This window comes from Echiichthys vipera, assembly GCF_963691815.1.
Source record: "Echiichthys vipera genome assembly, chromosome: 16".
Classification (NCBI taxonomy): Eukaryota; Metazoa; Chordata; class Actinopteri; order Perciformes; family Trachinidae; genus Echiichthys; species Echiichthys vipera.
The window spans coordinates 26,844,113-26,866,601 of record NC_139841.1 but is presented as its reverse complement, the minus strand read 5'-3'; the positions used below and the strand labels follow the sequence as shown (position 1 = coordinate 26,866,601).

The 22,489-nt window shown below is 46.4% G+C and overlaps 1 protein-coding gene across 2 annotated transcripts in view; it reads right to left on the bottom strand.

Annotated features, from left to right (window-relative positions):
- The window catches only part of LOC310959113 (aryl hydrocarbon receptor-like), a 28,534-nt gene extending 6,475 nt beyond the window's left edge, over nt 1-22,059 (bottom strand). For both annotated transcript variants that reach the window (XM_083930353.1, XM_083930352.1), the window contains exons 1-11: nt 21,958-22,059; nt 21,745-21,855; nt 16,117-16,295; nt 5,754-5,866; nt 5,580-5,669; nt 5,296-5,416; nt 4,531-4,670; nt 4,233-4,435; nt 3,832-3,941; nt 2,645-2,786; nt 1,042-2,467 (exon numbers count right to left, since the gene is read on the bottom strand). In XM_083930353.1, the coding sequence (XP_083786479.1) occupies nt 1,042-2,467; nt 2,645-2,786; nt 3,832-3,941; nt 4,233-4,435; nt 4,531-4,670; nt 5,296-5,416; nt 5,580-5,669; nt 5,754-5,866; nt 16,117-16,295; nt 21,745-21,803 (2,583 nt within the window). In that variant the 5' untranslated portion in view covers nt 21,804-21,855; nt 21,958-22,059. The remainder of the gene's footprint in view (nt 1-1,041; nt 2,468-2,644; nt 2,787-3,831; nt 3,942-4,232; nt 4,436-4,530; nt 4,671-5,295; nt 5,417-5,579; nt 5,670-5,753; nt 5,867-16,116; nt 16,296-21,744; nt 21,856-21,957) is intronic.
- Nucleotides 22,060-22,489: the final 430 nt, after the last annotated feature.

The window sequence follows — 22,489 nt, the reverse complement described above, 5'->3', positions numbered from 1 at the left end:
AACGTGAATTTATGGATCAAAGGCCCAATTTCAGGAGCCCGGTCCATATTCAACAGAAGGATCCAGAGAACAAAGAGTTAGTGAGCGGCTTGATCCATAGCTGCTCATCTCATCCGTGGAAGCCTCCATGTTGTTTACACTCAACAGTCTCTTCTGTTTCACTTCAATCTGCCACGAAAACAGGAGCCTAAACGTGTGCTAAAGTGTCCTATAGGAGCCTAAACATGTGCTAAAGTGTCCTCTAGGAGCCTAAACATGTGCTAAAGTGTCCTCTAGGAGCCTAAACATGTGCTAAAGTGTCCTCTAGGAGCCTAAACATGTGCTAAAGTGTCCTCTAGGAGCCAAAACGTGTGCTAAAGTGTCCTCTAGGAGCATTAACGTGTGCTAAAGTGTCCTCTAGGAGCCTAAACGTGTGCTAAAGTGTCCTCTAGGAGCCGAAACGTGTGCTAAAGTGTTCTCTAGGAGTCTAAACGTGTGCTAAAGTGTCCTCTAGGAGCCTAAACATGTGCTAAAGTGTCCTCTAGGAGCATAAACGTGTGCTAAAGTGTCCTCTAGGAACCAAAACGTGTGCTAAAGTGTCCTCTAGGAGCATAAACGTGTGCTAAAGTGTCCTCTAGGAGCCTAAACGTGTGCTAAAGTGTCCTCTAGGAGCATAAACGTGTGCTAAAGTGTCCTCTAGGAGCCAAAACATGTGCTAAAATGTTCTCTAGGAGCCAAGGCCCAATTTCAGGAGCCCGGTCCATATTCAACAGAAGGATCCAGAGAACAAAGAGTTAGTAAGCGGCTTGCTCCATAGCTGCTCATCTCATCCGTGGAAGCCTCCATGTTGTTTACACTGAACAGTCGCTTCTCATTGCATCACACTTTGAGCCGCCTCAAAACCAACTCTGATCAGCTTCTTCAAATTTTCTCTGCCGCACGTTCTGCGAGTAAAATACAGTGGAGCTCAGAGATCACGATGGACTCGCGAGGATAAAGGGGACAAAGACTTGTGAAGTACTCGTACCAGTAATCCTGAAAGACTGAAAGAAGATATTTTACCTGGGCGTCGCTGTTCCAACAGAAGAACGACGACTGTAAGGATCCATTTCCAGGAGGATATTCCGATCGAGCCGTTCCCGGGCCGGCGTTGTCTCCGCTCAGATGAACCAAGCTGATGTTGCCCACCTCCGATGACTGCATCCTCCCCTGGTTGAGGACTCCGACCGCCGTGCCTGGCCGCGGCTGTGTGAAGGCAGCGTGCGTGGTTCCTCCCAGGAGAGGCCCGTTGTGTCTGGTATGAACAGAAGCAGCGTTCGGTATGTGACCTTCTCTTTTTTCATACATGCAGCTGCTGGATAAACGCTGCACGCTGCTGTCTGGTGTGTGTGCAGAGGAATGTGTCAGCGCGTGATGGTGAAAACTTTGCGGCAGCTGTTGTTGCCACACTGAAGGGCTCTGAAACTGCGGCCCCACGAGAGTCTGCTGTGAACCCCTCGGCGTATACTGCACGCGTTGATTCGTCACGTCCAAGTTCGACCGACTGTCGTGGATGTTGTTGGTGTTCGGTGCAGACTGAAACCAAGACGGCTGCGTGACTTCAGCGTGGCAGGATTGTGCTGAAATCATCTGGTTGCTGGTGCTCGGGGGGCGCGGTGAAGAGGCGTGTCCTTGGTGAGCGTTACGACACTGTGCGTGCGCCGCCCCGTGGGACGCAGCTTGAGAAGCGCCTCTTAGTCCGGTCGAACAACCGAGAACATCTCCCAGCAGAGCCTGCTCCGCGAAGCCGTGTTTCATGTCCGTAATTTGCTGCCACTCATTTGAAAACGCGGACCCAGGACGCTGAGTTTGGGTGGATAAGCTGTTAATCGACCCGGAAACGTGACCTAACCCCTGCACGCACCCGCCGGTCTCCCTCCTCAGAGCCTCCTCGACGTACGAGAACACGTCGTTGGCGAGGATGTGGTCTAGCTCCATCGATACGTCTTCTCTCTCGTTGTTCATCCGGGCGAGGGTGTCCTCCCAGTCCCTCAGCTCTGTCTCCTCCACGTCGAGATCCTCTATCCCTCCGTCCCCAATGTCCTCCAAAATCAGCTCCAAAGAGTCAATCAGGGCCTCCGAAGTGAGGTCCCCCGCGATAGACCTCTTGTGCGAGCCCTGGAGCTGGCCTGGCACACTGAGCAGAGCGTGGCTGTCCAGGAAGGCTTGCTCCAAGGACGTCTGGGGCTGTTCCAAATCAGGGTCCTCTATTTGGTCGAAGATCGGGATCTGGGGACTGGGTTTCTGCGGCTGGGTGTAAACAGAGTGGTCCTGCCGGCGAAGGGATCCCAGGAGGGAGGCGGGGTCCAGAGGTTTCTCTGGCGCACCGGAGCCGGGAGGACCGGGGACGGATTCCAGAGAAACGTCGTACAGGACGCCTTCACCGGTGGCGAGGTTGAACGGCAGCTGCTGTCTTCTCTGGTGCAAGTGTTCCTCTCCTTCTTCGTTCCTGCAGAGATAACAATAATAAAACTGTGCTTTTAAACGCTTAAATTAAAGGTGAAGGTTTAGTTTCAGAAGAGGAGGAAACAATGAACTCAAAGGTTCTTTTTCTGCATTTCCTTCAATCTATAAAATACTTGTTTATAATGAAATCACAAGCGTAAGATATGGAGCTGATGCTTACGTGAGCGCTTTCTGACGAGCGATGATGAAGTCCGGTCTTCCTCCCTTGAAGACGACCCTGGCGTTGGCCTGAACCCACAACCACTGTCCTGTTTTGGTCAGCAGCCTGAAGAACGTGAAGCCGCTGTCTCCGGTCTTCATCACTGCGGACGACGATGGCAGTCAGGTTAATAACAGCACTGAGCAGGGGTGGGTACCGTTTACATTTGAACAGATACCGGTGCCTGTAATTCACTACCGGTATGCGATGTTAACTTTTTTGGTACTTTATTCTCTCTGTGGGAACAAAAATATGCAATTTCAACTGTAAAAAATGAGCCCAACCCTACTGATCCTTTTAACTGGAACATTTTGGTTTAGAAAACTTCACACACTACACAAAATAAACCCCTCTCTACCGAATCCCTTCCACCCGCAGCCTGTCAGTCCGTCACCAGGGCATGGAGAACGCTGTTGTGCGTGTGTGACGCCTTGCCGTTAGAGACGCGTTTTGTCTTCTAGCAGCGCTGCCATTACTGCTGTGGCGTCTCCCTCCAGTATGCATGCACTTGAATGGGAGCTGTCATTATAAATGTACCTTTTTTTACTTTCACCTGTACTTTTTATGCAGCATTACTTTTGACAACGATGTCTAAGAAGTCGGGAAGAACCTGTGGAGTTCTCTGCTGCTCCAACAGCAGTGGGAAACTTCAACTGTGGAAACAAAACTGAATGCAAACTACACAAACCTTTACCTCACGGGGACAGCGTGCACAGTTTTGGTTCACACTCGTCAGTCTCACAGTGAACAGCATGCGGCTAAGCTAACACTGCTTAGCTAGCTCACATTAGACGCCTCAATCCAGGCTGCCGTGGTCGCACAGAGTAAACTAACTCAATGTGGTTTTATTGTGAAATATAACATAAGTTGCTGTAACAAGGGCGACCTAATGAGCACAATGTAAACGTCAAGCATCTGAGTTCATCAGTGATGGGGGTAAATAATCATAACTCTCTTCATTTAGATTTTTGTGAAGGTTGTAGAAAAGGTGCACTTCCAATGAAAGCTCCCATTCAATCGTGCATATACTGGAGGGAGACGCACCGCAGCAGTGGAGGCTTGTTCACTACCGGTACTTCTCCGGATTCGTCTGAATTATGTTATACCGCAGCGAGAGTGTGACGCTAGTGCGTTGGAAGGTAACTCACTCTTGAGGTGGTTGTCAGCGCAGTACATCATGTCGGCAGCGTGGATGAACTGATAGCCGGAGCCCGTCATCACCAACTCCACCTCTGAATATCCTAAAACCAGCCTCCCTCTGCAAAGAAAGGAACACAGAGACAGACTGTCACAGAAGCTGATCTGAGAAGCATTTAGCACATGATTACTCTGTAGAGAGAGGGGTTGTGACGCAATGCATTCTGGGATTAGCAGACACTGAACTACGGTGGAGATGGACTGACTAAAACACTTGTTAGATAGTGTTGTTTCTCTGTTGGTTCGGATTTATGGTTGCTGGATGCTGAAAGAACAAAAGTAGTGTGCCTAGCAGCATGCTGGAAACTACCCAGAATGCAATGCACATAGTTGCCCAAGCAGAGATGCAGACCTGGTGTCTATGCCCATAGGAGCAAAGTCCATCCTGTGTTTAGTCTGAAAGATGAGGGTCTTTGTCCGGATCTCCATGACCGCAGGAGGCTGCAGAGGAGTGGCGATGGCGAACAGGGCGAGCTGAGGTGGAGCCGCGGTGCCGTCGGCCGCTGCGCTTTCCCGCAAATGAAGTGGCTTCAGACGTCCGTTGAAGTTTAGAGCCTGGAGCGAAGGAGGCATAGTTACATTTATATACACAATAGATCGTTATTATCATTTTCAGTGTGTGTGGCCCTTCAGATGCTTCGTTACATTACCATGAATCCAGAGGTGTTGTCCAGGAGGCAGCGGAGGCGACAGCAGAAGCTTCTCTCCAGGAAAGAGGAGTTCTCTGGAGGGATGTACTGAGGCGCCGAGCTCACGCGCCTGCTCACAGCTTTACTGCTCGACTGCACATCTGCACAGAGACGACATTCATCTCAAACGTTTCTCGACGCAGGTCCGGGAAATAATACGTCAGGGAGGAAAATATTAATTACATTCACTAAATGTAGCAGAGAGCTGAGCAGATGGTAATTTTTCTTCAGGCATGTATGTCCGTGTCTCCTTGAAGAAAGATGTAAGCTGACGGTAGATTTCGGAGACTACACTGGAATTTTCTAACAAATCGTCACGTCAGTCGCTTCACCGGATGTGTGTGTGACGGAAGCGGGTGCATCAGAGCTGCTGCCCCTGTGACAAAGCATTCATACAGGGACCAGTAGAGGACAGTGAAATGTCTGCGTGGGTGCAGGTGCAGGTGCAGGTGCAGGTGCAGGTGCGGGCCTGTAAAGTGATGAATAATTGATGTGGGTGGGTGGCAGGTGGATTATTTAGGAGCACACGCGGATTTGGATGGTGTCAGGGCCGATCCGCGCGTCTCTAATGTGTGAGGATTGTAACGAGGGGTTCCAGGAAGACATTGGTTTCCCTTTAAGAGGCCACGAGGCAAAAAGGTCGGCAGCCATAAACCTAGAGATAGCGCCTGAATATAACACGCATTATATCAGTGACAGGGAGACGGTGATGAGGTGAATTCATACCTTCTGCTCTCATGTCTGAGTGTGCGTCGCTGGGGTCGAGGGCGAAGTGCAGCTGACATTTGAACATCTCTCTGTCGTCCATGTGAACGAGGTCGTGCACGCTCTGCTGGACCAAGTCGGACTGATGACAGAAAGGAAGGGAAGGAGTTTTAGACATTTACTACGAAAACTGTGCCGAGGTACAATTCTGAGGTTCTTTACTTCCATCTCAAGCTACTTTTAACAGCGTAGTATTGCTTCTTTGTCCATATCAGATACAAAGGAAGGTATTTACACAGCTTTACCTGCTGGAAGCCCAGGAGGTCCTGGATGGATGGGGATGTGTAGAAGATGGTGCCGTCAGTCGCCACGACCAAAACAAACCCATTCAGAGCCTGCAGAAATAACGGGAAATCAAAATGACATCCACACCGACGGATACACACGGTGTTAATAATCCAGTGTATTTGTTGCCGTACCTGGAGGAGGAGCTCCCCCTCTGAGAAACCGACTCCATCCAGGGACACCGACTGTCCATTCCTGCCGTTTACAGACGCCAGAGGAGCCGACCTCGTGTGCTTCTGGAGCGCCGCTGAAAATGACACAAAACAATACGACTTAATCCCGACATCCCTACGCACAACTTAAGGACAGAAACAGAAACATAGCTAACTTTATAGCCAAATATGTAGTTCATACAACAAAGAGGATAAATTTATGCCATGATGTCCTTAATTGACTTTTTTACACGCTTTAAAGCTTCTGTTCACAGAAAAACCTCCGCGTGCAGGATGACAGAAATCACACACAGCAAGTTTAGCATGCTGAATAAAACTTGCACGGTATTCATGTCAAGATCAAGCACATTTCAAGCACTTTTCAAGCACTTTTCAAGCACTTTAAGCTGCGTTTTCATGCTTTTCCAGCACTTCACAGCTAAACGCAGAAACTTTAGGTGATAAATATGTTTAACAGTCCCCCTGAAATCTTGTAAATGCCCTAAAGCCGTCACTGATGTTACTTTACTATGTCTAAACTACTCAGACTGTGTGTGTGTGACTTTAAGGGCGCACTCACACTGTGCATCCGTACCGTGCCCAAGCACGTTTCACGTCTAAAGACTGGTTCCTTTGACCAGTGTGAGTGCAACCGTACCACCACTAGGAGCGGAACGCTTGCCGTCCACGGCCCGTCTGAGAGAGGTGGGCTTTTGTAAAGCACGTTTGCACGTGTACGAGCACGAGCGTGTGCACGTGTACGAGCACGAGGCCTACGGTGGTTCTGAGGTCATTTCCTGTGCGCCTGTTGGGACGTAGAAAAAAGAAGGAGGGACCATGCACGGACATTTCAAACAATGGCGGTGAAAGGTTCACGTTGGTGTGATGCGGAGGTGGAGTGTTTACTGCAGATTTGGTCGATGAAAAGATTCAAAAACAGTCGACAAGACGCACAAAAACTCTGAGGTCTACGGAAAGATCTGGAAACAAAGCCACGCATCGCCATGACATCATCAATGCGTGTGACGTGTTACGGCGTGATGACGTATAGGCAGCAAGAAGCATTCTCCGAGGCCCAGGTAGTGTGAGTACAAACGGGCCTGGAGGGGGGGACAAGGACCCTAAAGCACGGGGCACGGGACGGAGGCACAGTGGGAGTGCGCCCTAAAGCGCCCCCATGAAGAATTTCCAGCACATTAATGAAGAGCACGTCTGAAAAGAGCTTTTTGCGTTTGCCGTTGTAAACTTACAATTTACAAGCTTCAAATTCAAGCACTTTTCAAGCATTTCAAGGTGCATTTTCATGCTTTCCCAGCACCTCACAGCTCTGGCAAACTACATATTTGTATACAGTACATAAAGTATATTCAGTATACTGATTATTTAACTTGTTGGTCACATTACATTAAATGTTATTGTGCTTTAAAAAACTAAGATTATGTACAGATTTCTACAGAAGGGTGAGAAATGAAAGGAAAACAACGTTTCATGTTTGTAAATAGACTCGCAACGATAAATCAACCGCATAGATTAAAAGACATGTAATCACAGGCTGTTTTGATGATCAACCAAAGTATTTTTCCAGGCAAAAACATCAGGAAGTGCTGGTTTTAGTCTTTTAAATACGCTGATCTTCTTCTCTCTGGTTAATATCCTACATGTCGTCCCGTGTAACGGAAGTTTCAAGCACTCCAGGCTGTTGTCGAGGATGTGTTCAAAGATTCCCAGCACCCTGTCGTGTGTTTGTATTCACTGTCCTGGGAGTTTTTCTCAACACGAGTCTGTTTTATTTTGGTCAACAGGACGGAAGAGTGTTTTTTTTTTCCCGGTTTTGTTAAAAATAAGTGTTTTTTAAAGCCAGATCTTGTGTAATCTAATCTGTGATCGTTGGCCTCCAGTCAGCTAAGCAATACCTCCTTTTCCTCTGCGTACAGTAATGACTCTGTGGCACGCTAACAAACCTCCCTCCCCCCCCTTTTTAAAACAAACCCGCTGGTCTGCCTCTCGTCTCTTCTCCCCCCGCAAACCCAGGAATTTGTCTTCTGGGTCAAGAGCAGCTTTCCACAAACTCAGAAAGAATCTGGAGTTTGTTATTACAACATGAGCCCAGACCAACTGGAGGGGGTCTGCTCACTTTGGTGTAATCTATCACCACGTCGGCAACGGACGTCCTGCGGAGTGACCGCGCAGCAGTCGAGTTCTTTCAATAACACACGATCATGTGAGAATTGCGTTCACATGTCACACGTAGATTCCTCTCGTCAGACTGCAAGTGACGCGTTTGGGCTTCAGCCTGAAGTCTGACGACCAATCAGCGTCCTGTGTGGAGCCACTGGCAGTTGGAGGGGGGAGGGGGGTCGACACGAGAGGCTCCTAAAGACGTGGTTAGAGGCTGCAGTAGCATCAGTTTCATCAGAACTGGAGAGTTTTTCTTCATTTAGAGAAGACAACGACACTTAAGTCTTTCTCAATGGGAAATATGTTTTCTGTCTTCTTCTGAGTTTGATTGACACATTGTTCATCCAATCACCTGCCAGGTGTGTTTTGAAAGTGGTTCTCAGACGGTTCTGTGAAACAACCCATCGGACGAGTCAGGTTAGTATAAATGGATCTAGAATAAAAAGCACAATAGCTAGAGCGTTTGTTCTTTTTGCAGCAGAAATTGAAGGCTTCTGTCTTTCGCGTCATCACGCTGTGCGCTCGTGGTGATATCACGATGCCCGGCGCCCGCGTGCTGCAGGAATGACTCCTGAAACCCAGGAGGGAGTTCACACTTTCACACTTGAGCTTCCATCGTTCTATCCATCCAAGACAATGGGATTTCTGAATGTTTAGGTGACTTAAATAAGATCTGTTGTTGTTGTTGAACCCTTGTTCCAATAGATAAAACGGTGAAAGGTTCACGTTGGTGTGATGCGGAGGTGGAGTGTTTACTGCAGATTTGGTTGATGAAAAGATTCAAAAACATTTGACAAGACACACAGAAACTCCGAGGTCTACGGATAGATCTGGAAACAAAGCCACGCATCGCCATGACGTCATCAATGCGTGTGACGTGTTACGGCGTGATGACGTATAGGCAGCAAGAAGCATTCTCCGAGGCCCAGGTAGTGTGAGTACAAACGGGCCTGGAGGGGGGGACAAGGACCCTAAAGCACGGGGCACGGGACGGAGGCACAGTGGGAGTGCGCCCTTACACTCAAACTAAGACATACACAGTTTAAATAGCTTATGGAGTGTTAGGAAATATAGAAATAGTTTGGGTAAATATGTTTCGTCTGTTCGTTAAATCAAATGTGATGAAAAAAAATATCACTTATTGTCTAATGATGACACAATTTCCTTAATAATTATGCTTTGATGCCTTACTTATCCTTTGAGCTTGGGTTGTACAGAGTTCAGGGACGTGAAGCATTTGAAGATACGCCAAAAAAAGCAATAATACAAATGTATTTCCACTGGCAGATCGTTTCTATTGCCGAGTTCAATAACCTGAATCTGTAATCTGGCCTTTCCTTTCTCCCCTCCTCCCTCCCTTCCTCTTCCTCCTCCTCTCTCCCCCTGTGGGAGTTTTAGCGGAAGAGGGTTCACACGCAGAGTCAGTACACCTCGCCAAAGCCGCTGCCTGGAGAGACGAAAGGGGTGGAGGTGTAACCCTTAAGAGTCTGTGAGAGAAACTGCCGGTACGCTTCATCATTTTTCAGATGGTCCGACAGCGTCAGCCTCAACAACCACTGACAGAGACGACATCGGCGCTCTGTTTACACCTCGCAGCCGTAAACTCCTCACATCCGTCCCCTGCTTCCTGTGTTCAGAGGCGGCAGACTTGCACTAACTGAGGAGGAGGCGAACCCTGCTCTGGTTTTGGGGGTTCGGTTTAGGTGAAGCTGTCGGTTAACATCGAGCATCCTTGTCTGGTAATGAAGGTTTATAGGTCAGGTGTGTGTGTGTGTGTGTGTGCATGTGTGTGTGTGCACACTGAACAACGTATCCCTGACAGCTTTAGTTTGGTACGTGACTAATCCATAAACCGGGTGACACGGTGGTTAGCACTGTTGCCTCACAGCGAGAGCGTTCCTGGTTCAAATCCCGGCTGGGGCCCTTCTGTGTGGAGTGTGCATGTTGTCCCCGTGTCTGCGTGGGTTTTCTCCGGGTTCTCCGGTTTCCTCCCACAGTCCAAAGACGTGCAGGTGTTCGGTTCATTGATGACTCTAAATCACCCGTAGGTGTGAATGGTTGTCTGTCTCTGTTCGTCTCTATGTGTCCTGTGATAGACTGGCGTCCTGTCCAGGGTGGACCCCGCCTCACGCCCGATGTCAACTGGGATCAGCTCCAGCCCCCCGTGACCCCGACAGGGACAAGTGGTTGAAGATGAATGAATGAATAATCTATAAACCAATGTTTAACCCTTGATAATATTGCATTTTAGAAAATCTAATCTGAAAAGTAACTTAACATGGTACAAATTAAGGAACAAAGTAAGTAACATGGTAACTCCTGATGACCTCTTAGATAACGTAGAAGTATAAAGTAGCGTAAAATGGAAATAACCTCCACCACTGAAGCAAACGACCTTAAATATAAAGTCAGGAGTCAGGAGAAGTCAGGAGAAATTGTGCTGCATGTCTTCTTCCTTCATGCATTTGATTTTCACCCTCTTGAAACTATATTAATATTTGTGCACATTGAGCAGCCGGTGCCCGTATAAAAGCCTCCGCAGCGCCTCTGGTCCCGTCATGACTCAGCAGATTTATCCTGCAGGAAAAAATGCAGCTGGAGGGCGAGTTAATGACAGCGCTGACCTCGCTGCACCCTCGTTATCGACAAACACAGGAAGCAGACATGAGCAACCACCTCTCCGTAAACCTCCCTGCGGTGTCAGACTTCCTGATCAGACTCTGGACTGTTGCTACGGTGACTAGGGTTCACCATGGTAACTCCTGATGAGTGCAGACGCATCACCTGGGACTTGTTCACCGGAGGAAACAACAGACAAACCTGCACACACACACACACACCTTAGTTTCCTTTTCTATACATATATATATATTTAGTCTGCTGACCTTTTGACCTCAGCAAACAGATGAATAATGATGCATACCTTTTGTTTCATACAGTATACTTTAAATTACTTTATATACTGCTGGGTTGCTTGTGAATTTGGGTCGGCCTGTTGTATTTACTCGTCTGTCAGTTGCATCATATCTCCAGTGTTGTGGTCGTCTGCCAGAAGCTTCATGAATTGACTTTATTTACGGTTCTAAGACCCATTTTAACCATACACTTTTTAGATCTCGTCGTTTAAATCTATATTTTAACCAGATAGCGGTACCTAGCTCACGTTAGCCTGATACAATATGTTCTCTCAAAGCTCTGTAGCTAGCTAACATTAGCCTGAAACAATATGTTCTCTCACAAGTCTGTAGCTAGCTTACATTAGCCTGATATAATCTGTTCCCTCTCAACTCTGTAGCTAGTTTACATTACCTGATACAATCTGTTCCCTCTCAACTCTGTTGCTAGCGAACTTTAGCCTGATACAATCAATTCCCTCTCAACTCTGTAGCTAGCTTACATTAGCCTGATACAATATGTTCTCTCTCAACTCTGTATCTAGCTAACATTAGCCTGATACAATATGTTCTCTCACAACTCTGTAGCTAGCTCACGTTAGCCCGATACAATCTGTTCCCTCTCAACTCTGAAGCTAGCTTACATTATACTGATACAATCGGTTCCCTCTCAACTCTGAAGCTAGCTTACATTATACTGATACAATCTGTTCCCTCTCAACTCTGAAGCTAGCTTACATTATACTGATACAATCGGTTCCCTCTCAACTCTGTAGCTAGCGTACATTAGCCTGATACAATCTGTTCCCTCTCAACTCTGTAGATAGCTAACATTAGCCTGATACAATAGTTCTCTCACAACTCTGTAGCTAGCGTACATTAGCCTCATACAATCTGTTACCTCATAACTATTGATCTGTTCTCACACAACTCTGTAGCTAGCTAATGTTAGCCTGATACAATCTGTTCCATCATAACTCTTTAGCTAGCTAATGTTAGCCTGGTACAATAAATTAGCTGTTATAAAGTTTGTCTTTGATTACATTTATTTCACTTAATATCAATAAGTATAAAACAAATTCAGTTTATTGTACAGATTAGATAAAGGTAGGTAGGACTAATGCTTTGTCTTTTCTCTTTTAGAAAGACCAGGAAGTGCAGCTAGGCTAAGACTGCTTCTTGATGCAACAGCACTTCCAGAACAGCTAAAACGTACTTCAACTATCAATTAATAAAAGACATGAAAGATTGCGTGAGGACTGTGTGATTGTTTAGTGTTATTTTTAAGCATCGACCCATAATGGGGCTAAACACGAGTTCCTGAACAAACATCCTCCACAATCAGAGGAAGCTGTTATGGAAGATTAGATGGAGACTTAGAAAAGAAATTCAGGAGGCCACAGAGAGGTCTTTTCTGCAAAAACAATGAAAACTGCAACGCTTTTATCCGGCAGCTCAAACAGTCCGGACTGAAGAATCTCCACAACTGTTGTAGCAATAATTATGTGTGCTTTGCCTGTAAGTTTGACATTTAAATATATATTTTTTGTTTACCCGGGTGACACTGAACAGTTTGTGTGTGATGTCGGGCTGGACGAATATCAAAGGTGCGAGGAGATAGCGGCCCGGGGCAGAACGTGCTGATGCAGATACAGCCTTCATCTGATAGGCCTTCAACCAGCTCACTCTTCTTATACTTCACCTCCTAACTCTCTCTTTCTGTTTTGATTCCCCTCGCCGTTCTGTAAACCTCGTGGTAAGCTTGATACGTGTTACTTAAACAATCCTCGTATCTAGAACAACGTCACGTTATTATTACGGGGGGGGGGGGGGGGGGGGTGCATGATAACATAAACACTCGGGGTAATGTGAAGCTGCAGTGGGTTAGCTGTTCAAACGCCTCCATTCACAAACAATCCCCATCTGCACCGCCTCGTCAGGAGCCCTCATGTCGTGCCACCGTGCTTCAGAGCCTCCTCCCCCCCTCCGCTCCATCAACAGCAGTGATCGGTCGGCAGATAGCGGCGCGAAGAGACGCACAAAGAGCGAGGCAGGACCTGCTGGACTCTGCAGGTCTATTGGTGTACACTCTGTGGGCGCAATGGCAGTGGTTCATGTGCAATTTTCCGAAACTCAAACCTATATTTAGGTAGATTTTGGACGACAACGGGTGGAAGCACAGTGGTTCGCTTTGACTAAAGACCGTTAAACTGTGCACGTGGATATTTTCCACCGTTTACACACACAAAGGGGTCAGTTTACTATTCATATGGAGTACTACGCAGTCGCATTTGACACAAAGAAGAATGACAACGGTGCAGCTTGTAATTATTTTTTGTAATTTTGCATCTTTTTGTGGCGCTTCTCTAGCGGCCTCTTTGGCGGTGAGCTGTAACTGCAGGTGAGCCTGTTCTTCCAGAGCCTCCATCCCGCCACGTTCACGGTCACTACGTGTGTTGATTTCTTTATTTTCTGCTCTTTTGTGAACTTTATTGCCACACATTCACCTCTCTACTTCCTGTCCGTCCCCTATATGTTCCCCTCTTAAATCCCAAACACACACATGTTCCTGTTACGCTTCTGTTCTTACTACAAGCCTGACTCAATAGTTGGAAGTTTCAGATTTCAGATTACAAGTGAACGCAGCATAACTGTCAGTGGCGAGCTCCACCGTCAGACCAACCTCTGTCAGCAGCGTCACTAACATGGGGGCGTGTTTACATCTAGCCCGCACATGTCGCCACAGACACAGATATTGTAATACTCGACAAAGAGGCAAGTTGCTTCAAGAGTAGCTTCAGCAACTCATTCAACCTCGCTGCCTTAAAGAACGACACTGGAAATCCTTCCTACCTGCTGCATCAGACTCTACAACGCTCAGGGAACACACTCACATCATACAAGTGACTTATTACTGAAATCCAACCACTGTCTTTAAAAATGGACCTTTCTCTCGTTGTCTTGCACCTTAAAATCCACATAGTATGTTGTATATAGTGTTTTAGATTTGCGATACTGTACTCTTATTGTAGTTTATATTTTGTATTTCTGTTTGTTTTGTACCGCTGCTACGATGACCTCATTTCCCCTTGGGGATAAATTAAGTTATCTATCTATCTATCTATCTATCTATCTATCTATCTATCTATCTATCTACCTACCTACCTACCTACCTATCTACCTACCTACCTACCTATCTATCTATCTACCTACCTACCTACCTATCTACCTACCTACCTACCTATCTACCTACCTACCTATCTATCTATCTATCTACCTACCTACCTATCCATCCATCTATCTACCTACCTACCTATCTATCTATCTATCTATCTACCTATCTATCTATCTATCTATCTATCTATCTACCTACCTACCTACCTACCTACCTATCTATCTACCTACCTACCTACCTACCTACCTACCTATCTATCTACCTACCTACCTACCTACCTACCTACCTATCTACCTACCTATCCATCCATCCATCCATCTATCTACCTACCTACCTATCTATCTATCTACCTACCTACCTATCTATCTATCTACCTACCTACCTACCTATCTACCTACCTATCTACCTACCTACCTATCCATCCATCCATCTATCTACCTACCTACCTATCTATCTATCTACCTACCTACCTACCTATCTACCTACCTACCTATCTATCTAGAAGTGCTTTCATTAGTGGGTCATATGATCAATCACCATTGTTTTAACTCACTCTGTGATCGAGAGGAACTTAACACACACTTAACTAGATAAACATCTTACGGATTACAACTTTAATCAACAATATAATTTAGTTAAGAGCAACAAGAACAAAAAAATGGATTTGCCCTTTAAGACAACAATCCAAAACATGTGAAACACGTTTGTGATTTAGCTCAAGTTCAGCACTACAATCAGCTGTCGGGAAGAAAACTCCATGACTTCAGCGACCCCAAGACAATGTACCAGGCTTCCACCTTTGACTGTGCGAATAAGGACCCACTGTTCCCGTCTGTCTGTCTCATGTTGCTTTGCATTGACTCCCATCTGCTCCTGCGCTGCAGCACACTCTCCTGTTTCCCTCCCAGCAGGACGACTATTCATTATTCACAGTGTCAAGTTCCCCCTCGACGCCCCAAACGCTCACAGCTCAGCCACAAAAATGTCTGGAGCTGCGTGTTAGCTCACCTGACGCATCGATACCACACGTACTGCCTCTCACTTTTAGTATTTCACCCACGTACGCAGGTTTCCTATGACCGTGTTACTCTCAGCCAGCTGTGCAGGAAGCATTCAGATCCTCTACTGATACTCCACATCGGTAAAAGCATTACTCAGAGAATAGTGTCACTCTTATGTATTATATATTCTATCATTGGATCATTATTATTAGTCATGCATTAATGTAAAAGCAGGACTTCACTGTTCTGGTTGGTTGAGGTGGAGCTCATTTTGAACTATTTATACAGCATTTTGTATGGTAAACAAAAAGTTATGACTCCAATATGTCAACAAATGGAACCTGGCTTTAGTTTCTCTTCTGCAAATGTATTTAAATAAGCTCATATTTCATAAGATAATGCATCATTTGCATATTCAAACCACAGACTTTATCAAAAATGGACATAGCCTCTCAGTCGAGGTCCGTTCTCTCAACTTGATCCAATCGTCCTCGCCTACGTGAGTCTCCATCTTGTCAGACTTTGACTCCGCCTCATTTCCTCTGACCAAAAAAGGGCATGTATGTGACGTTGGGGGGAGGGGCGTACGTCCATCTGGCTGACGTTTACCTCCGAGAGAAGTGAGGGGCAGAGGCTAGCTGTCACTCAAGAGGCCACGCCCCTAATTATTCATTAACATTAACCTCCAATAAAATAAAAACTTTTCACGAAATTCACGCCCCTTCAGTGTTGTCATGGAGATACGACCTAAACTAGAATGTTCTTTTGTCCTTAAACAGGTTTAATGATGCTGTGTAAACAGCCTGTTTAACATGGGGCTCAATGAGAAACTGCTCTGTTATGAAACCTGCTCCTAGTGGACACTCGGAGAACTGACGTTTTTGGGACTTCCTGATTGGATCAACCAGGAAGTCGCTGTGGTGGCGGCTTGATTTAAACATAACATTTCAAAAAATAAATAAATTACTCTAACGTAAAGGCAGTACATTAAATTTAATTTTAATTTAATTTAATTTAATTTAACTCCCTTAAGTAAAGTTCCTCAAATCTGCTTGCAGCACTTGAGTAAATGCACTACGGTGGTAGAGGTCACTGACCGTGGAAGTGACTCTTGACCTTGAGGTATCCCACGCTGAGCCGGAGCACTGACAGTTTGTCCAGGCGACCTCTGACCTCCTCGGAGAACGGCAGCATTTCGGTGAGGCGGTCCAGCTCTCCATTCAGGCGGTCTCGGTGGCGTTTGGACGGATTGGTCTTCACGGGCGGCAGCTTCGCGCTAAAACAACACACACAAGACAAAGAAGAGATGTTCAGTGACGCTCGCTAAAGCGCGCTCGCTCTGCTCGATATCCTGCGACACACCACAGTGGAAGTGGGAGTGTTTGGGTACGAGGTCGAGTTCTCCCTGTTAGCGAGCTGCAGCCGTGGATGTGGGAGATACTGACACACAGACTCTTCCTGTTCATGAAAACAAGACGTTCCAGTGTTTGAATTTCTAAAGAGGCGACGTGGGTTTCAGCCCAAATAAACCCTGAACCACATCAAACTTCAACGTCTGGTGATGAGAGGCTTGAAGTGTAATGCGTACTTTTGTTTTTACAAGACTGGAAAACACACACAGAGAGACAGAGAGAGACAGAAATGTTATTTGTTTCATTAGTTAGAAACATTCACTCTGGAGTAAAAACCTGCAAATATCAGATTTACTGAGAATTCATGGCTGAAATGTGACTCAAGTCTTTGCTGTTCCATCCACTTTCAGAGGGAAGTGCTGTACTTCACATTATCTATTTTGCATCCTTAACATTTAGAGAGAGAGATTAGATCTCCACACTGGCCTGGGAACGCCTCAGGATCCCCCAGTTAGAGCTGGTTAATGTGGCCCGGGAAAGGGAAGTTTGGGGTCCCCTGCTAAAGCTGCTGCCCCCGAGACCCGACCCCGGATAAGAGGCTGAAGATCAACATTTAGCTTTTTTCAGACTAGTGTTTGTAATCAGAGTAGTGTTGACCAATCACGTTCGAGCATGCTTTGGTTGCATGCAGGTAAACGCGTGTGTGTGTGTGTGTGTGTGTGTGTGTGTGTGTGTGTGTGTGGAGCAAAGGGGTGGCAGGCATCTGAACTTCAACCATGGGATCTATCCAAGTCCTGTTTAATCTACAAGCATGAATGATGGCGTAATGTTTAGAATTAAATGAATGGTGTGAAACTAACTTCTTACTTTTCTAACCGAACATCATTTCTTATACCTCCTCGCTGTAAACACTGAAAGCTGCTGGTCGTCCAAATTAACATCAGTGCTGTCAACACATCCGGGTCCGTACTTCACGCTAAAATGTCACGATTCAACACATTAAAAGCTAAAGTCGACCACCGCCTGAGCTGCTGGGGCTGAGCGTGGCCTTTAGACGTGTAAATGGAAATATTCTCCTTGCGCTTCGTCAATCTCTTCAGACCGGATGCGTCCGGATAGAGTCAATACAAGCGAACTGTGACGAGAAAAACACACGTGCAGCTGAGACCGGTGGATGGTCTTCAAGAAGTATTGGTGGCTTAATGGAAGAGTGGGTCGTCCTCCATTCGAGAGATGGTCAGTTCGATCCCCAGGTCCACATGTCGAAGTTTCTTTGGGCAAGACACTGAACCCTGAATTGCTCCCCGTGCTGTGCATGGGTGTGTAAATGTGGTGTGAATGGTTAGATGAGATGGTCTGTAGATGTCCACTGCCATCAGTGTGAATGTCTGTGTGAATGGGTGAATGTGACAAACACTGTGAAAGCACCTTGAGTAGTCAGAAGACTAGAACGGCGCCATACAAGTCCATTTACCCTTTATTGGACAAATCAGAGTTTTGAGCGGATGGAGGTGCTGAAGGAAAAGTCAGAGAATGAGCAAAGTCAGCAGGTTTCCTCCTCTGGGGATCATGAACGCCGATGACAACCCAGATCCAGATATTTGGAGCGTAAGAGCCCAACACAGAGACACATCACGACTTTGAGACAGCATGAGACTGTGCCATTATTACTACAAATTACCACAATGTAATTCCTCTCCGACATGTCCGGACATGCAGCAGAAGCTGGTGGAGGGAAGAGGAGAGAGAGAGACAACAACGCACTGTTGAATGAGGAGAGACGAGACACGGGAGAAGAACTACAATTACGCCTCGGGGGTTGTATGCCTCCGCCAAACTGTCCAGACTTACGCAACATACAGGGTGTCCCAAAAATGATTGTTTAGGCTTTGATATGTAGAAGAGTTATCAGCTGCTTTTGGGGCATGTAGTGAAGACTTTGAGGGAATTTAATAATTTCTTTTTTTGTTGTTGTGATGAAACGTTGATGCATCACACACAACTTCAAGGTCTGAACAATCAGCACAGTTTCAAGATCAGTGTCTCCTCTTCAACACGGTGACGTCACACTGAAGATGACCTTTGACCCTTTGGTTAAAAAAATGTCATCACTTCTTCACTATGTTACCCGTATAAACCTATTTGTTATCTGTGTAGGAATTATTCTTAGAGTTGTGGACAAAAGACAAAATCTAACGGGTCCATCCTTGATATCGCGATGACATAATATCGCAGCCTCGGAGGCATAAAAACGTCATAATTCAGAGTGGAAATGAACAATTTATGAAATATAACATCTGCAATTCCAGTCCTTGTGCAGCAGCAACAGCGGGCGACTGCGGCTCAGTAGAAAAGTAGAAGTCCATTTACCAAAATGTCTCAGGGTAGTTTCAAATATCTGAAACTATTTTGATAACTGTGAAGGAGTTCAAGTACCTCGGGATCTTGTTCACGAGTGAGGGGACGATGGAGCGCGAGTTTGGCCGGAGAATCGGAGCAGCGGGGGCGGAGCTGCAGTCGCTCTACCGCACCGTTGTGACAAAAAGAGAGCTGAGGAAGGCAAAGCTCTGGATCTACCGCTCAATCTTGGTTCCTACCCTCACCTGTGGTCATGAAAGCTGGGTCAGTACCCAGAGAACAAGGTCGCGGGTACAAGCGGCCGAAATGTGTTTCCTCAGGAGGGGGTCTGGAGTCTCCCTTAGAGAGAGGGGGAGAAGTTCAGCATCCGTGGGGAACTTGGAGTAGAGCCGCTGCTCCTTTGCGTTGAAAGGAGCCAGTTGAGGTGGTTCAGGATCATCTGGTAAGGATGAACCCTGGGCGCCTCCATAGGGAGGTGTTCCAGGCACGTCCAGCTGGGAGGAGGCCTCGGGGAAGACCCAGGACCAGGTGGAGAGATTAGATCTCCACACTGGCCTGGGAACGCCTCAGGATCCCCCAGTTAGAGCTGGTTAATGTGGCCCGGGAAAGGGAAGTTTGGGGTCCCCTGCTAAAGCTGCTGCCCCGAGACCCGACCCCGGATAAGAGGCTGAAGATGAGATGAGATTAGAAGGATTTCCAGCACCTTTACAAACTATGAAAAGTGGAAACCGATCGTTCTTCCATCCCCACAGCGTTCCCGATTGTTATTGTTGGCGTCAGATATGGATCTTCTTGTTTTCCTCACCGACAACACAGGACAACACAGGACAACGCTGCATTTGTTTACATACAAACAGAGACGCTGATAACGTAGATTCGGTCTGTCTGTCTCTTGACAGGTTGTCAGGCGGACTCTCCGCTCACTGGATACATCAGTTTCTTCATATCGCCGCCCAAAGCAAGAATCAGTCTGGTGGTTCCACCGTCTGACATCTACGTTACCCGGTGACAGCACCCTGAGTTGCCTCTTAGCAAAATGCTCTCTGGTGAGGAGTGAGGGGGTGTCTAGGGCTTTTATTGTGAAAGGTAAAGGAAGGCAGAGGCATCATTTTCTGCACAAAGAGGTTTTCACAGCGTAAAACATAAACGTCGATATGGACATGTCTGTGGTAGGTAAATAGCGTCAGATGACATGTTTGTTTGTTATGAATGAAACTACCCAGCAGTCCATACACCTAAGTTGGTCCCGTCTGGGCCCTAAGTTGGTCCCGTCTGGGTCCTAAGTTGGTCCCGTATGGGCCCTAAGTTGGTCCCATCTAGGCCCTAAGTTGGTCCCGTCTGGGCCCTAAGTTGGTCCCGTCTGGGCCCTAAGTCGGTCCCGTCTGGGCACTAAGTTGGTCCCGTCTGGGCCCTAAGTTGTTCCCGTCTGGGCCCTAAGTTGTTCCTGTCTGGGCCCTAAGTTTGTCCCGTATGGGCCCTAAGTTGGTCCCGTCTGGGCCCTAAGTTGGTCCCATCTGGGCCCTAAGTTGGTCCCGTCTGGGTCCTAAGTTGGTCCCGTCTGGGCCCTAAGTTGGTCCCGTCTGGGCCCTAAGTTTGTCCCGTCTGTGCCCTAAGTTGGTCCTGTCTGTGCCCTAAGTTGGCCCCGTCTGTGCCCTGAGTTGGCCCCGTCTGTGCCCTGAGTTGGTCCCGTCTGGGCCCGAGCATGTGGGAATTTAAAAAGGTAAAGTAAGGTAAAGTAAGGTAAAGTGTGTCTCCAGGCTGGAGGAGAGCAGGATCATGTGAATAAAGTAAAGAAAAGATCATTATGAACTCCTCCAGCCTGGAGACACAAGTTACTTTACCCTGTGTTGTGTTACTGTACTGTACTTTACTGTACTTTACTTTACTTTGCTGTACTTTACTGTACTGTACTTTACTTTACAGTAGTGCAATTTACTTTTTTACTGTACTGTACTTTACTTTGCCTTACTTTACTGTACTTGACTTTACTGTACTTTACTTTGCTGTACTTTACTGTACTGTACTTTTCTTTACTGTACTTGACTTTGCTGTACTTTACTTTGCCTTACTTTACTTTGCCTTATTGTACTTTACTGTTATTTACTTTACTGTACTTTACTTTACAGTACTTTACTTTACTTTCTCAATTTGTGCAGGATCATGTAAATAAAGTAAACATGTGGGGCCCCCTACCACCATAGTTTTAGCAGATCCTGCACAAAACTGCACTTTGAAACTTTTCATCTTCATAAGTTAACCTTTTCTATACATGCTCTTTATATATTTTTAATTATAGTGTGCATTACACACAGCTTTTTTCAAATTATCAAAGTATATATATAACTTTATACATAGAGAGATATATAGATATAGATAGATAGATTGATATTGCAACTTGCAGCTGCTCATGTCATAGAGTGGTCTGGACCTACTCTATATGTTGAGATTTCACTGTAAACTGAGCTGAATTGAACAGAAACCACAGGGTTTTTGTAGTTACGACACTTTCTGGGGACCCTGGCATCAATGCATCAGTAACAACAACACAACAATATGATGCATTTGAATCTGAAATGGCTTTTTAAAGCATGACTGTACCTGTTACAGGTGATGCTACACTGCTTTTGTTTATTTATTTATTTATTTATTTAAGAAAGATCTGAGTATTTGTTCCACTGTCACCTGCAGGACTGACCTTATCTGCACTTTACGTCATCACCACCTTTGTGTGACAGCACACACACACACACACACACACACACACACACACACACACACACACACACACACACACACACTAAAGTAAAACAACAACCTGACAGACTCCAGTCCAGGTGGAACCATGGGTTGATGGCATTACTATAGGCCTGCCTTACTCTAATAAAAACAATAATAAAAGGCTAATAATAATAATAACTACACAGTTGTTAACGGTGGTGGTGAGTGGCCATGGCCTGTGTCATCATAGCCCGCGGTTACACAAACTAAATACGGTTTTAAAACATCCACACTGACCTTTTCTGCACGGGCTTCTTCCTCCTCTTCACCGCGTAGACGCCGCCGTTCCCCGGCATGGTGGCGCACAGGCTCCCGCTGCACCTTTCCCTTCCCCTTCACTTCAAAGAGCTAAAAAAAACACCCAAAAACATCAAAAGTTTGGCCTTGACACGCCCTTTAAGTGTCCAACCTCCTGCTAAAGTCATTATAAAACATTTAATATGCCTTTACCTCAGCTCGGAGGAGAGGAACGGCCCACTAACATTAAGTCCTGCGGCATTTTTGGGGTGTTTGTCGCGACGCCGTCGGTCCGGAGCTCCTTCAAAGTGACGAACTTCACAAAGGGAAGTGCTGCAGACAGTGATCCCTGTGTTTACGCGTGTGGGCGGGGCAGCTCCCGCCTCAGCCAATCAAATCACCCGTGACGTCACGTTCTCTCCCCTCTCGCCCCTGTGATTGGCTAAAAGCTTCTTCTTTGTTTACTCCTCAGCTGTGAAACAAACAAAGTGCAACAGTGTAAATGTTCCCCGCCTCCTGCAGGTGTGAGGTGTTGTTTTTTAACTTTGGAGTTAATAAAGTTTGATATAAAGTGACACAAGTTCAACTTTTCACCGCCATTTTTCCTCCAAAAGCTCCAGAGAAATGTGGTGTGACTGTGGCGCCACCCAGCGGCTGTTTGAGTGTAGCACAGGTTCGTGTCAGGGCGGATCAATAATAATTATATTTAATAATTAATAAATAAGAGGGATGACTGCAGGTGGAG